The following is a 15,826-nucleotide window of genomic DNA, read 5'->3' on the forward strand; positions in this document are numbered from 1 at the left end:
CCAGGGTTTATTAGCGGAGGAAGTCAGATTGGGGCCTACTTCTCCATCTGGCCTTTCAGGGATTGAACCACTCTATGATCCTGAACCGAGGGGATCGGTGCCAGTGGCTACATTGCCTTCCACATCGGTGGGGCCCCAGGGGAAGGACAGTTCCATTCCAAAGGTTTTATTTCTTTTTAAAAATACAAATATTTCATCATTCGTCAATCATTAAAACATTGAAGTACAATTTTTTTGTATGCCCCTCCATCCCTCCACCCCCCAACCCCCCTCCTCCTTCCCCCCCGACTTCCCAGAACCCGTACACGGTATGGATTTTTAACTAACACAGTCTAAAATCTATTGAGAAAAAAGAAATAAAGAAATTAATGACATTCTACATTGACCTTAGCTTCTTCTTGCTGAACTAACTTTAAACAATTTAAATCATTTCTGATCTTAAGCATAGGCTAACTGGAATTTCTTGGTCCCGTATTTATTTTGTATATAGTCAATCCATTTTTTCCAGTCTCGTTTATATCTCTCATTTGAGTGATCTTTAAGATATGCCGATATTTTAGCCATCTTGGCTAAGTTTGTGACTTTCAATGTTCATTCTTGGATTGTAGGCAAGTCTTCCTTCTTCCAGTATTGCGCCACCAACAGTCTTGCTGCCGTTATTAGGTGCAGAATCAAGTTAGTCTCTACCACTGTAAAATCAGTACATATACCTAGTAAAAATAACTGAGGAGTAAACTTTATCCTTCTTTTAAAAATATTTTGCATAACCCACCATATTTTTATCCAGAATGCCTTAACCTTTTGGCAGGTCCACCATATATGATAATATGTAGCATCGAGAGAACCATACCTCCAACATTTAGGCTGTACATTCGGATACATAGAAGCCAACTTTTTAGGATCTAAATGCCATCTATAGAACATCTTGTAAAAATTTTCTCTCAGATTTTGAGCTTGTGTAAATTTCACATTTCTTACCCAGATTCTTTCCCATGTCTCCAACATTATTGGTTCTTCAATATTTTGAGCCCATTTTATCATACTAATTATTTAACTAATTCTGTTTCCGAATCCTCTTTATATGCATTAAGCTTTGATCTCTTATTTGTTTAAACAAATTATCCTCAACTTGGATAAAACCAATTTTTTTATCTATTTTCCACCTAGCCTGTAATTGCCCATACTGGAACCATGTTTGAACTACCTTCTCCTCTTTTAATACCTCTAAGGATTTTAATTGTAATACCCCCCTTTCCGAGGTAAGAAGCTGTCTGTAAGTAATTCTATCCTGTTTTTGTGCTATATTCATATTTTCAATTGCGTGTCTAGGAATTGCCCACATGGGTATCTTGTCATTTAATTTATATTGGTATTTTTTCCAGACCCGCAGTAAAGCATTCATATGACTTTTAAAATTCTTATCCAATGTTTTGTTGAATAACAGGTAAGCATGCCAACCATATACCAGATCGTGTCCCTCAATATTCAATATTCTATCATTGGTTAAATGAGTCCAATCACTAATTACAGATAATGCCACTGCATCATAATATAGTTTTAAATTAGGTAGTTTCAATCCTCCTCTCTCACGTACATCTTGCATTATTTTCATCTTTACCCTCGGCTTCTTTCCTGCCCATACAAATTTGTTGATACCCTTCTGCCATTCTAAAAGATTCGCATCTTTTTTAAGTATAGGTAACATTTGAAAAAGAAATAAAATTTTTGGTAAAATGTTCATTTTCACGGCCGCTATCCTACCCAACAAGATAAGTGCAATTTGTCCCATTTTTTCATCTCCGTCTGTATACTGTGCCAAAGTGGTTCATAATTATGCTTATATAATTTCCCATTTGAAGTTAAAATGTTAAGTCCAAGATATTTGACTTTTTTAACTACCTCACATCCTAGCATCACTCCTAATTCTTCCTTTTGTTTAGTATTCATATTTATAGCTAATATTTTTGTTTTTCCTAAATTTATTTTAAAGCCAGACACTTGACCATATTGATTAATCGTATTCATTAAGACCATACTGGATTCCTGCGGTTGTTCCAATATTATGACCAAATCATCCGCAAAAGCGCGGACTCTATATTCTTGCTGCCTAATCTTGATCCCTTTTAAACCATCCAAGCCCCGTATTTTATTCAACAATACTTCCAAAGTTATAATAAACAATAATGGGGACAAAAGACAGCCCTGTCTTGTACCTTTTCCAATTTGAAAGGTTCCTTAACCTTTCTAAGGTAATTTGTGAGCTCATCTCCACAGCTATTACACGGGGTAGATTCAGAATTACAGCACGGGACAGGCCGCCAGATCTCGATTCTTGACCAGGCCCTTGTCAGCGCCACATGAAACCCCCCCCCCCACCAGCGCATTCACTGCACAGCGATGATTCGCTGATGGCAGAGGACTTAGGCTACCAAGAATTTTCAGATGATGAAGTCCATGCCCCAGACAAGCCAGCTTTTTCAGGCCTATTTTGCCCCACCTTGTTTAAGTCCTTATACAAGGCCAAAACCACTGCCAACATGGGAGGTAATGCCAACCCCTCAAGATCAGCGGTAGCGTTGGATCCCACATAGTGCCTTTTTGCAGAACAGGTTTCCGAGCAAGAGGCAGTACCAGCGCCAAAGCTCTTTCTTGATGTTATACAGAGACAGTGGACCCAGTCCAGCTCCATACCTCCTCCAAATTACAATGACTGGAAACTTTACACTTCCGGCCTGGAGTTAGAGGCCTTATTGCACAGGTTTCCCCTGTGGATCCCCCAATAGCTGCCCTGGCCGCTCTGGCCATTGTTCCATCTGATGTGTCAGATGGGCTAAGAGCAGAAGACTGCAAAGTGGAGATGACACTTGCAAGGTTCACCAGGTGGCTGCCTAAGTGCTTCGAGCATCCACCGCAGCATCCTTTAATGGGGCTTCCCTTGTATGGCTCAGGCAATTGCAGGCTAGAATTTCCTCAGAGGACTTCTGCAATACACCAAGATATAAACAAATTGGTGGCGCTGGCCAGGTTCTCTGGATGCAATGCTCAACGTTGCCAAGTTTGCGTCCAGGGTGTTAGCCTCTAATGTCACCTCCTGTGGCTGCGCCACTGGCAGGCTGACCAGTGTTCCAAGTGACCCCTAGCTTCAGCGCCTTTTAAAGGCAGGTCTCTCTTTGGGGAATCCCTCGACCTTATTCTAGTGGAAACTAGGGACATGTGTAAAGTGCTTCCCCTTCCCCACCGGTGGGCAGACTGCAAGGCACAACCCTATTTTTGACGCCAGTCCTTTTGACGGGCTGACTAGGGATATGGAGCCCTGCATTACTTGCAATATTCCTCCCAATACCATTGGTCGTATAATCAGGGATTCAACAGGTACTAGGATAGATTCCGGGATAGGTTGGGGTTTCATGATAAAGACAGGCAACAACAACAGCAACAACAGCCAGCTGCAAAACAGCCCTTTTGTGGCTCAGGCAACCGTCCCTTTCGCAGATTTAAGTGATTCCCACTCCCATCCCATTGGCGGATGACTTGTCCACTTCGCAAGCCAATGGGAAGCATCCACCACAGATGCCTGTGTGCTGCAAATTGTGAGGCTAGGCCTCACTCTAGAATTTCTCACCACCACCCCTGAGATGATTCATCAGATGCCCGGTCCCCAGATGCCAGATAAAAAAGGGTCTCATGAATACAGAAATCCAGTACATGCTGAACATTCTAGCCATAGAGCCAGTTCAGAAGGGCATGGGATTTTACTCAATCCTATTCCTAGTGCCCAAAAGCTTGGGAGGGTGGAGAGCAATTTTAGATTTAAAAAAAACTAAATGTGCACCTGACGTACAAATGCTTCAAGATGCAGTCCCTCAAATCTATCTTGGGCTGCATCAGGTTGTCATCCGTAGATATCAGAGAGGTTTATCTCCACATGTCTATACTTCCGGAACATAGGAAGTTCCAGTTCCAGTTTGCAGACCAACACTACCAGTATAGAGCTCTGCCATTCAGTCTGTCATCTGTGCTCAGGACTTTCACTAAGGTGCTGGCAGCAATAGCAGCATATCTGCGGTTGTTTCCAGTAAGAATTCAATGTTATCTCAATGACATCTTAATTCAGTTGTCATCCCCAGCACAAGCTCATCGAGACCTTCACACCACAATCTGGATCCTGCAACAGCATGGCTTCATGATGAATCTGCCAAAGAGTTGCCTCCACCCATCCACCAGCCTGCTGCATCTGGGAGCCGTGCTCGACTCTGCCACCTGTGTGGTCTACCTATCTCCAAAGAGATGTGCCAACATCCAGATGTTAGTCAGCCAACTCCTGTTACAGAGGTCAGTGTCCTTAGCCACCCTTTCCCAGCTCCTCGGGAAAATGATCTTGTGTGTAGATATTGTTCCCCGGGCATGCCTACATCCACGAACTCTTCAGTGGTTATTGCTCCCATTCCAGAGGAACCACACCAGCACTTCACATCCCAAGGTCAGGCTTCCACCAAAGGTGACTCGCTCGTTGTCCTGGTGGAAGTCCCCATCCCTTTGCAGGGGGGCCTGTTCAGGGAGCCTGACCGTATCACAGTAACAAGAGACACCAGCCTGTTTATATGGGGAGTTTATGCCCAGACCCTAGTAGCCCAGGGATGATGGAGCCCAGAGGAGCTTCAGAACAACATAAACTGGCTGGAGCTCCAGGTTGCCGGATTCATTTTCAGGCACTTTCAAGATCTAGTGAGTCCTAGTCCTAGTCCTAGTCCGGACTGACAATGTGGCCACCAAGGCCCATACAAACGGTCAGGGGGGAACCAGTCCAGGTCACTCATGCAGGAGGTGGAGACTCTGCATCTTTGGGCGGAGCAACACATTATCAATAAGATTAGAGCACATCTCAGGAATGGCAAAGGTGCAAGCGGATTGGCTGAGCAGGGCCATGGTGGATCACGCAGAATGGCAGCTCCACCTGGACCTGTTCAGGGAACTGACTTTCAGGTTTGGGCTTCCAACCATGGACCTGTTCGCCCAGTCCAACAATATGCACCTACCGAGGTTCTTCACCCACTTTCTCGTCCCAGGGGCAGAGGGAGTAGATGATCTGCACAGCCCTTGGCCACCAGGTCTGCTCTAAGTGTTTCTACCTCTGCCTCTCGTCCAGAGAGTCATTCAGAAAATACTGAAAGAGGGAGCGGAAGTACTGCTCGTCCCTCCCCCCAAGCCCAGGCACCCCTGGTATGCCACTTGGTCAATCTATCGCCAGACCGTGGAGAATTCTGGACAGCAAGATATCCCTCAGCCAGGGGGCCTCTTCTTCACCCAAAGCCCCAGAGGTTGCAACTTGCTGTGTGGCACTTGAAAGGATACCCTAATGTGGGATAATTTCTCCAACAAAATCATTCACACTATCCAAGCAGCCAGGCGTCCATCCACTATGTGCATTTATAATACCACCTGGGTGGCAGTCTGCAGATGGTGCAGGACCCATCACATTGGGCTCTGGTCCATGCCACAGGTGTTGGATTTCTTGCAAGACAGACTGGTTAGAGGTCTGACGCCCAACACCTTGCATTGTTAGCTGGTAGCCCTTTCTACCGTAATTCTTGTCAAAAAGGAGTGGACTTTGGCTCATCATCCTTGGGTGCAATCCTTCTTAAAAGGGGCGACTAACCTCAGACCACCAGCGGTTCATCACTTTCCCCCCTGGGAGTTACCTGTCGTGCTACAGACCCTCACAGATGCACCATTCGAACCACTATGCATGATCAGTCTCTGTTAATGCTCAAGACAGTCTTCCTCCTGGCCATCACCTCGGCCAGAAGAGTCTCAGAGCTGGCAGCCCTCTCGGTACACCAAGATCTCTGCATTTTTCATATGGACAGAGTTGTTTCATGGCTGGATCCTGCATTTTTGCCAAAAATAACTTGTGGTTTCATAGGGCCCAGGAGATTATTCTCCCCAACGTCTGCCTGCAACCACCACATCCTCGCAAGAGAAGGTGGCATCATATTGACGTAAGAAGGCCCCCTACACCAATTCATCAAATGAACTGCAGCCATCAGGAAGACTGAATCATTATTCATCTCCTTTCAACCAACGACCATGGGTCAGAAGGTGACATCTAACACCATGGGGCATTGGTTAAAGCCTGTATCTCTCAGGCTTATGAAATCCAGTACCAGACCAGTACCCAGGCGGATCACGGCCCACTCCACTTGGAGCATGGATACCATCGCTGCCTGGACAACACAAGCTTTGGTTGAAGAGATATGCAGGGTGGCAACTTGGTCATCATGGCCACCCTTCATTAAACATTACAAACTGGACGTGTTTGCCTCCACTGAGGCATCATTTGGGCAACGTGTACTGCAGAGGGTCATCAAGGTTCCTGAGACCATGGACTGTTCCAGTACCCCTTAGATCAATATGCTTTGGCATATCCCATGCTTGGATTCTCCAAGTGATGCACAGGAGAAAGACCATTGGCTTACCTGAACAATTGTTCTATGTGCGCCATGGGAAAATCCAACCCCATCCTTGGGCAGTTCGATCCGGGGTCTCGGGACAAGACTTACTTTTCAAGTTATATTTTTCAGGACTTAACTTATTTCCATCAATCAGATCAGCTGTGCCTTTGTACAAAACTGGGCTCTACCAGCTAGAGGGGGTGTGGCCAAGACTTTTTAAACTCAGTCTCAAGGCCAATGGACAAAAGTTAAACCCATGCTTGGATTATCCCGCGGCGCACATAGAACGACTATTCAGGTAAGCCAACGGTCTTTTTCCATTATATCCTTGCTTCCTGCTTCGGTTCCTCCTCTCATTGCTACAAACGCTACTAGTACCTATTACTATTGCTGCTGGACCTACTCCTAATTCTATTATCTATTGACTCTGTACACTCTGTCTCATTAATCTTTGTTACATCTTGTTTACCAACTCTTGGCTAGATACCTTTACTTTCTCTTTTCACTAGTTCAGTTTCCTCACTTTGATTTATGTGCCTGGCTGTCATTCTCTTTAACGTCAGTTTCCTCCATTTATCTCATTGTTCCTTAGGCAATGACCATGACCCTATTAAAGCAGACGTAAAGTGAGATTTGGACATTAAGTGTGAAACCTACTGGGTCAGGCTGGACAGCCTCTTAGAGCCCTTTACTTCTATATTAAAAGCCACATAGATAAGAGTTGGAACTTGCAAAAGAAACAGGAATCCAGTGCCTAACCACAAGATGTCAAAATCTATGTCAAAAGTCCAAGGTTCAATTAAAGTTCATTAATGACATGTACTCCATAAACAAAAGGAGAAGTAAGACCCCATCCCCTTATAAGGCTTTCTCCTCAAGGTAACCACTAAGAAATGTGTTAAGTATTTCCTTGTTGCAATGCTTTTGAGAATGTATAAGAATGTGAGCTTTGATAATTAAGGTTGTTCAGAATTTGCAATGCTAGCCATGGGCTAGCTTTCTGAACCTGCTGCCAAATAAACTTTTCCTGTAAACTGAGAAGTCTAACGCCTGTCATTTTCTGCAACACTATCCCGGTGAGGGAGGGGTGCTGGTGATTTATTTTGAAGGGAGAGTTGGAATTATGTCAGCGTTCCAAATACCATGCAGAATTAAATCAGAGTTGAAGGCAAAACTATACTTAAAGTTCCAATTTAATAAGACAGGCATGTTGGCATTGTGCTGTGAGATTCCAATTCTGGAAGTTACATCAGAATCCCATCCAGTTAAAAGTTCATGATCTTGTCCCCCACACCCACAGTCCATCACATGGTTCAATCTTCTTCTTCCATGCTGGCATCTACGCCCAACTGCTTCTGGTTAGGTGTGAAAGTGCGGAGACAAAGGATGACCTTGACTTCTAGTAAAGAATGAAAAACAATACATTCCACAATCCTACTCCTTCTATTCCCCCCTCCCATCGACTATACTTAAAGAAACAGCATAACGAAATAAAAGAAAGCGTGGCAGGCCAAAATTCTAAAAGGAATATAAATGCAGGCCTGATACCATACTTCTTAACCCCTCATGCACTTATCCTTCCACTTTTCCTGATGGAGAACTCTCCTCCTGCAAATAGTATTTCATAACCTTGACTGTCTAACCTGGACATACTCAACAGATTATGAGCTAATGCAGGTACATATAGGACATTGTATAATGTTTCTCCTATCTCAGGTACATAAACATTGTCTTCCCCTTTTACAGCAGCTTTTTGCTTAATACATTTGTTTAGCTGGTCTTAAATCAGGAAACAGGTGGGTCATGTGACTGGGCATGGCCGACTTAATGTCACTCACTGCGCGAAGCCTCCCAACTGCTGCCTCTTTGCCAGATGCTTTCCGGCAGCAGCGGCTGACTGGAGGCTCCCGAAAACAACAAGAAGTTTCGAATGTGCCGCTCCACTCAGACTTCGCTTTCTGGAAATATACGTTATTCTCTGCTATTTAAAAGAAGATTATAGTACTGGGCCTCTTCAGATCAAGCTTTTATTTTAAAAAGCTTCTTCATGTTGTTAAGTTGTCGAGACCAATAATAAAGCAGTCTTTAAAAAATAAGTCTAATAATTTGAACATCTATAGGCATTTATAGTTATTGACTTATCTCCTTGCAGCAAACAGCCTGATTAGCACAAGGAAAAAAAGTCTGCCTCTGCCTTCCAGCAATTTGCCTCCATGTAGCAAGCAGCAAGATTCACTTTCAATTTCAGCACGGGCCTCCCAATCATCAGCTGTTTCAAGTTGCAGGATTGCCATAGTCTATTGCTGTCTCCATAAGCCCCATTTTCCCCGTTTGCTGCAAGGAGTTAAATTGCTGGGAGGCAGAGGCCAAAGGATGGGGGCCGGCGGATGAGTGAGGCTATATTCAGTGTATAAGACACACCCAAATTTTCACCTTCTTTGGGGGGGGGGAGGTGAATCTTATACTCCGAAAAATCTGGTAGTTTGTCTTATTCATCCGAGACACCAAGAAACCTCATCCCATTACACCAACGGAGGCCATTCTGCCTGCTTTCTTTCAGAAGCACTGGCCTCTAACAAACCACGATGAACAGTCCCTCTGGCTTTGGTGCAAGCTCTCACTGGGATTCTCTTCACTCTGGTTTCTCTAATCACCCTGGCCTTCTCTCTGGACTGGGTCCATAACCTGTCACTGTGCACAGTGCAGTGGTGGGTTTCAAATTTTTTTAGAACCTATTATGTAGGTGTGGCCTGTTTTCTAGGAGTGGCTTGGTAGTCATGTGACTGGGTGGGAGTGGCTTGGTGGTCATGTGACCAGATGGGAGTGGCTTGGCAGTCATGTGACTGAGTGGGAGTGGCTTGGCAGCTATGTGACTGGATGGGAGTAGCTTGGCAGTCATGTGACTGGGTGGGAGTGGCCAAATCGATGTCACTGAATTCTTTGACCCAAAGAATGACTTACAAAAAGAAGATATAAAAAACGAAATTTATTATTTTGTGCACTTACTACTTAAATAAGAATAAAATAAGTACACAAAACAATAAAACAGCTACTTAGGGAGGAAATATGGCTGTCTTTGCTGGTCTTCAACATTACTGACCACCTTACACAGATACTTCCAGCCGCTCTGCCTCTTCCTGTATTCACTCAGACGTTTTGAAGTCACAGCCTGTGCACATGCACACACTTCCAGCCCCTCTGCTTCTTCCCTCTTCCTGGATTCACTCAGACGTTTTTAGAAGAGTGGAAGAGTGTGTGCGTGTGCACAGGCTGTGAGTTTTAAAAACGTCTGAGTGAATCCAGGAATAGGGAAGAGGCAGAGGGGCTGGAAGAGTGTGTTCTGTGTGCAGGCTGTGAGTTTTAAAAACATCTAAGTGAATCCAGGAAGAGGGAAGAGGCAGAGGGGCTGTAAGATACTATAGGAACACACGCTTCCAGCCCCTCTGAGAACTTTTCGGCAGCATGGTGAGGATGGGCGAGGCAAGTGAAAGAGCGAACGAGAGGAGAGAGCATTCTGGTACGGGGCCTCCTGACCAACGGGTACGGGAAGGCATGCTAAATTTCACCATCCGGTACAGCCCTACCGGTCCATATTGGTTGAAAACCACCCCTGGCACAGTGTGACTACTATTTTGAGACAACCCAGGAGCAAAATACAGTATACAGAGATTTTGTCTTTCAAGCAGTGGTTTATCTACAGGCATACACACACACACACATGTCCGCAAAACCACACAACCAACTTATCTTCAACTATAACATGGAAGCACACACGGAGAGAGGGACCACCCTCACAAGGCCTCTCTTATATAGACAGTCTCTTAAAGTGATAACCCTGCTGATTCATTGTCATTGCATCATCTCAATTTATAGCCTTACAGCAGCTGGTCAGCTATTATATCATCATTACCTTAACTTTAAGAAATACAATAACTGGTATTTAACTGCTTAAAAGCAGCTTAATCTAAGAACAGGGCTCAATATATCTACATAATGAACAATAATTTGTTCATTAACTGGAAGACCAGGGAAGGTCAAATCAGCTAAAAGAAAATGGAATATAAAAATAAGAAAACTCCAAAAGATTTTTTAAACAACGTGTTATAAATGCAAAATGCTAATAATTTGCCATTTAATTTAACCAGATAAATTAGCTGTGATCTTCATCACTATCGTAGCTGCTCAAGAGTACCTGAACTGAATACTTGTTGCCACCAAGATACCCAGAATGAAAAGATTTTTGCTGAGCAATGTTCTTGTTCACTGAATTATTTATTTGATAAATTTAAAGCCAATCAGCTCAGTAATTAAAATATTTTATTGTTCAAAGCAGATTATAAAAATGTTGAATATTGTTTGATGCCCATTTTCAAAGGCTGTATTTATATTTACCACAGTTTCCAAAAAAAGAAGAAATCACTAGAGATTAAATGAATGGAAATCTTAATAATGTAATATAGTAGAAGTATATGAATAATATAGCAGAACTCTCATTTTCATCATCCCCAACAGCGACCATCAGGGATGATGAATTTTGTTGTGATGGTTTGGCAATACTTGTGCTTTTATTCTAGTTTTGCAATTAAACGACTTAGCTTTTCTGCAGAAATAAAGACAGATTACTGAAATTTAATCAAGGTTTTGCTTTGTTTTTTGGAATGTTCCTTTTTAGGTGTCTTAATTTTCTTAATTTTAAGAAAAATGCTTTGTGGAGGAAGATTCTGAATTGCCATCACAAAATAAAATAATTGTTACAGATGTGCATTCAGTTGCAGGTGTGCATTCAGTTGCCCAGCTTGGTCAAGCAGTTCTAATTTTGCAATTGCTGAGAGATGAACTTCATCAGGCCCATCTGCCACACGCAAAGTCCGAATATAGGCAAACCTGTGAAAATATTAAGATTGTGCCAATTCAACAATACAGAACAGAGCTTGGTAGCTGCTGCTTTAGCAGTCTTTCTAATTATAGTACTGAAACATACAATGACTACTGTACATAATATAGGCAGAACAGCCAAAATTTAGTTAAGTATAGTTTTAATAGTGTGATTAAGCTTTAATAAGACAGTGTGTGTTTGATGGAATCACATTATCTTTTAGGCCAAGACAACTGACTGAGTGAGATGATTGAAGTTCTAGCAGAGACAAACCTTTTGAATTAAAAATTTAAAAAGTAGTAACATGCATGCCTACATTTACAGGGCCTTAATATTAACATCCTTATTGTGATTTGAAATTTAATTTAGCTTAAAACACAATAAAAATAAGATTTAAAGAATGAAGTATTTATTATTATTATTATTATTATTATTATTATTATTATTATTATTATTATTATTATTATTATTATTATACAATTGTATCACAGCGGCCAGTTGTTTCGCCGGATTTGGCATTGGTTACTAGTCGGGCCCCACCCAGGGGCCTAGGACGTCGTAACGTATTTTCGTAATATGCGTGCAGATCCAAGCAGTGCGGCTTTTTGCATTTGACTGATGGTGATTTTGTCAATATTTAACTGTTTTAAATGTAATTCCAGTGCTTTTGGAATAGCACCCAGTGTGCCAATTACCACTGGAATTACCACTGCTGGTTTGTGCCATAGTCGTTGAATTTCGATTTTTAAGTCCTGGTATCTTGCGATTTTTTCATGTTCCTTCTCGGCGACCCTGCTATCACCTGGTATTGCGATGTCTATGATTGTGACCTTATTTTTCTCAACCAGTGTGATGTCTGGTGTATTATGCGCCAGTATTTTGTCGGTTTGTATACGGAAATCCCACAAGATCTTGACCATCCGATTTTCGGTGACTTTTTCAGGCTGATGTTCCCACCAGTTTGTTGCTGTTTTAATATTATAATTTTTGCACAAATTCCAATGGATCATTTGTGCTACTGAATTGTGCCGCAATTTATAATCAGTCTGCGTGATTTTTTTACAGCAGCTGAGTATGTGATCAACAGTTTCGTCAGCTTCTTTGCAAAGTCTGCATGTGGCATCATCAGAGGATTTTTCGATTTTGGCCTTAATGGCATTTGTGCGGATAGCTTGTTCTTGCGCAGCCAGGATTAGTGACTCTGTTTCTTTCTTTAATGTACCTGTTTTTAACCATAACCAAGTTTGTTCCCTGTCCACTTTATCTTTTATTTTTTCCAGAAATTGACCATGCAGTGCTTTGTTCTGCCAACTCTCCATTCTTGATTTTATCACATCTTTTCTGTATTCTTGTTTCGTCTGTTGGGCCTTCAGTAGATTTTTGTTCTTTACTTCGATTAATAGATGTTCTTGACTTTCTTTTAAATAATCAGCCAGTGCATGTTTTTCTTCTTCAACTGTTTGCTTCACTTGTAATAATCCTCTGCCACCTGATTTTCGGGGCAGGTACAGTCTATCAGTATCACCACGTGGATGTAAACTGTAGTGCATTGTCATTAGTTTCCTGGTTTTTCGGTCCAAAAGGTCCAAATCAGTTTGTGTCCAGTTAACTATGCCAGCTGTGTATCTTATAACTGGTATTGCCCAGGTATTTATGGCCTTGATTGTATTTCCACCATTCAATTTAGATTTCAAAATTTTCCTAACTCTGTTGGTGTACTCTCGTCTGACAATAGTTTTTACTTCTCCATGCTTGATGTTATCCAACTGCAGAATGCCTAAGTATTTGTAGGCTTCATTTTCTTTGCATTTAATTAGTTGGCCATTGGGCATTTCAATTCCCTCAGATGCAGTGATTTTGCCCCTTTTTATGGATACAGTGGCACATTTTTCCATGCCAAACTGCATTGAAATATCGGTGCTGAATACTCGGACTGTATTTGTCAATGATTGGATTTCTATTTCTGACTTTCCATAGAGTTTCAAATCATCCATATATAGTAAATGCAAAATTTTTTCAGCTTTTTTGGCTGTTTGGTAGCCTAATTTCATTTTTTTTAAGATTACTGATAGTGGGATCATTGCGATGATGAAGAGAAGAGGTGAAAGTGAATCACCCTGGAAAATTCCTCGCTTGATGTTAACCATTCCGTAGCTCTCATTCCCTACTGCCAACTCAGTTCTCCATTGTTTCATTGCCTTTTCAGTAAAGGATGTAATATTTTTGCTAATGCCAGTTGTTTCTAAGCATTTTATGATCCAACTATGTGGCAGTGAGTCAAATGCCTTTTTGTAATCAATCCAGACCATATTCAAGTTTGTTTTTCTGTTCTTACAATTTTCTAATATCATTTTATCAATTAGAAGCTGATCTTTTGTGCCCCTGCTCCTTCTTTTGTTGCCTTTTTGCTCTACTGGCAAGATGTTGTTTGTTTCCAAATAATCCATCATGTTATCTGCAATAATGCCTGTGAGTAATTTGAAGGTTGTTGGCAAGCATGTTATTGGTCTATAGTTTTCAGGTGTTGTTCCTTTAGTTGGATCTTTCTGAATCAAGTATGTTTTTCCAGTTGTCAACCATTCATCAATTTGGCCCTTTTGTAAAATTTCATTCAGTTGCCTGGCCAATATTGCATGTAAACTGGTCAGATATTTGAGCCAGAAACCATGTAATTGGTCCTTTCCAGGTGATGTCCAATTCTTTACCTTTTTAACTCGATTTTTGACCATCTCAGTTGTTATTTCTAATACTTGCATTTGTTTGTTGCCAATGCTTTTCTCAAAGTCATGTATCCACTTTGCCTCCTTATTGTAGTCCTTTGCATTTTCCCACAATTCTTTCCAGGATTCAACTGTGGCCTGCTTTTCTGGTTTTTCACTTTTGGTGTCACCATTCACATTAAGACTTTGATAAAAACGCCGTTGGTCTGATCGAAATTGCTGATTTTGTTTATATTGGATGATTCGTGCCTCATATCTTTCAATTTTTCTAGCTGTTGCTGTTATCTGCTGTTTTACAATCTCTACAGCTTCATTGATGTTTCTTGTATCCAATCTATATCTCCTGATTAGCCGATCTATGATTTTGTTGTTTTTAAGCCGTTGCTCATGCATGTTCTTTAAGTTACTAGCATCTGCCCTTAATTTTTTGATTTTTTGTTCTAAACGGATTTTCCACTTTGGCTTTGATGCTTTTTCTGTTGTATGACTAGGTACTTTAATTTTAATGCCTAGTTCATTAGTGACTATTACAGCTGCGCTGTACATTAACTGGTTTGTTTCCAAGATGTATCCCGGTTCAATTGTTGAAAACACTGCATTAACCATTTTTTTTTATTATTATTATTATTATTATTATTATTATTATTATTATTATTATTATTATTATTATTATTATTATTATTATACAATTGTATCACAGCGGCCAGTTGTTTCGCCGGATTTGGCATTGGTTACTAGTCGGGCCCCACCCAGGGGCCTAGGACGTCATAACGTATTTTCGTAATATGCGTGCAGATCCAAGCAGTGCAGCTTTTTGCATTTGACTGATGGTGATTTTGTCAATTTTTAACTGTTTTAAATGTAATTCCAGTGCTTTTGGAATAGCACCCAGTGTGCCAATTACCACTGGAATTACCACTGCTGGTTTGTGCCATAGTCGTTGAATTTCGATTTTTAAGTCCTGGTATCTTGCGATTTTTTCATGTTCCTTCTCGGCACCCTGCTATCACCTGGTATTGCGATGTCTATGATTGTGACCTTATTTTTCTCAACCAGTGTGATGTCTGGTGTATTATGCGCCAGTATTTTGTCGGTTTGTATACGGAAATCCCACAAGATCTTGACCATCCGATTTTCGGTGACTTTTTCAGGCTGATGTTCCCACCAGTTTGTTGCTGTTTTAATATTATAATTTTTGCACAAATTCCAATGGATCATTTGTGCTACTGAATTGTGCCGCAATTTATAATCAGTCTGCGTGATTTTTTTACAGCAGCTGAGTATGTGATCAACAGTTTCATCAGCTTCTTTGCAGTCTGCATTTGGCATCATCAGAGGATTTTTCGATTTTGGCCTTAATGGCATTTGTGCGGATAGCTTGTTCTTGCGCAGCCAGGATTAGTGACTCTGTTTCTTTCTTTAATGCACCTGTTGTTAACCATAACCAAGTTTGTTCACTGTCCACTTTATCTTTTATTTTTTCCAGAAATTGGCCATGCAGTGCTTTGTTCTGCCAACTCTCCATTCTTGATTTTATCACATCTTTTCTGTATTCTTGTTTCGTCTGTTGGGCCTTCAGTAGATTTTTGTTCTTTACTTCGATTAATAGATGTTCTTGACTTTCTTTTAAATAATCAGCCAGTGCATGTTTTTCTTCTTCAACTGTTTGCTTCACTTGTAATAATCCTCTGCCACCTGATTTTCGGGGCAGATATAGTCTATCAGTATCATCACGTGGATGTAAACTGTAGTGCATTGTCATTAGTTTCCTGGTTTTT

The 15,826-nt window shown here is 41.4% G+C and overlaps 1 protein-coding gene across 1 annotated transcript in view; it reads right to left on the reverse strand.

Annotated features, from left to right (window-relative positions):
• Window positions 1-10,752: 10,752 nt before the first annotated feature.
• Window positions 10,753-15,826, reverse strand: part of ACAD11 (acyl-CoA dehydrogenase family member 11) — a 91,450-nt gene continuing 86,376 nt past the window's right edge. Inside the window, exon 20 of the mRNA XM_087712951.1 lies at window positions 10,753-11,336. Within this exon, the coding sequence (XP_087569077.1) occupies window positions 11,204-11,336 (133 nt within the window). The 3' untranslated portion in view covers window positions 10,753-11,203. The remainder of the gene's footprint in view (window positions 11,337-15,826) is intronic.

This window comes from Thamnophis sirtalis, unplaced genomic scaffold, assembly GCF_051295495.1.
Source record: "Thamnophis sirtalis isolate CommonGarterSnake01/CBP01778 unplaced genomic scaffold, rThaSir2_p1.2 scaffold_4, whole genome shotgun sequence".
Taxonomy (NCBI): domain Eukaryota; kingdom Metazoa; phylum Chordata; class Lepidosauria; order Squamata; family Natricidae; genus Thamnophis; species Thamnophis sirtalis.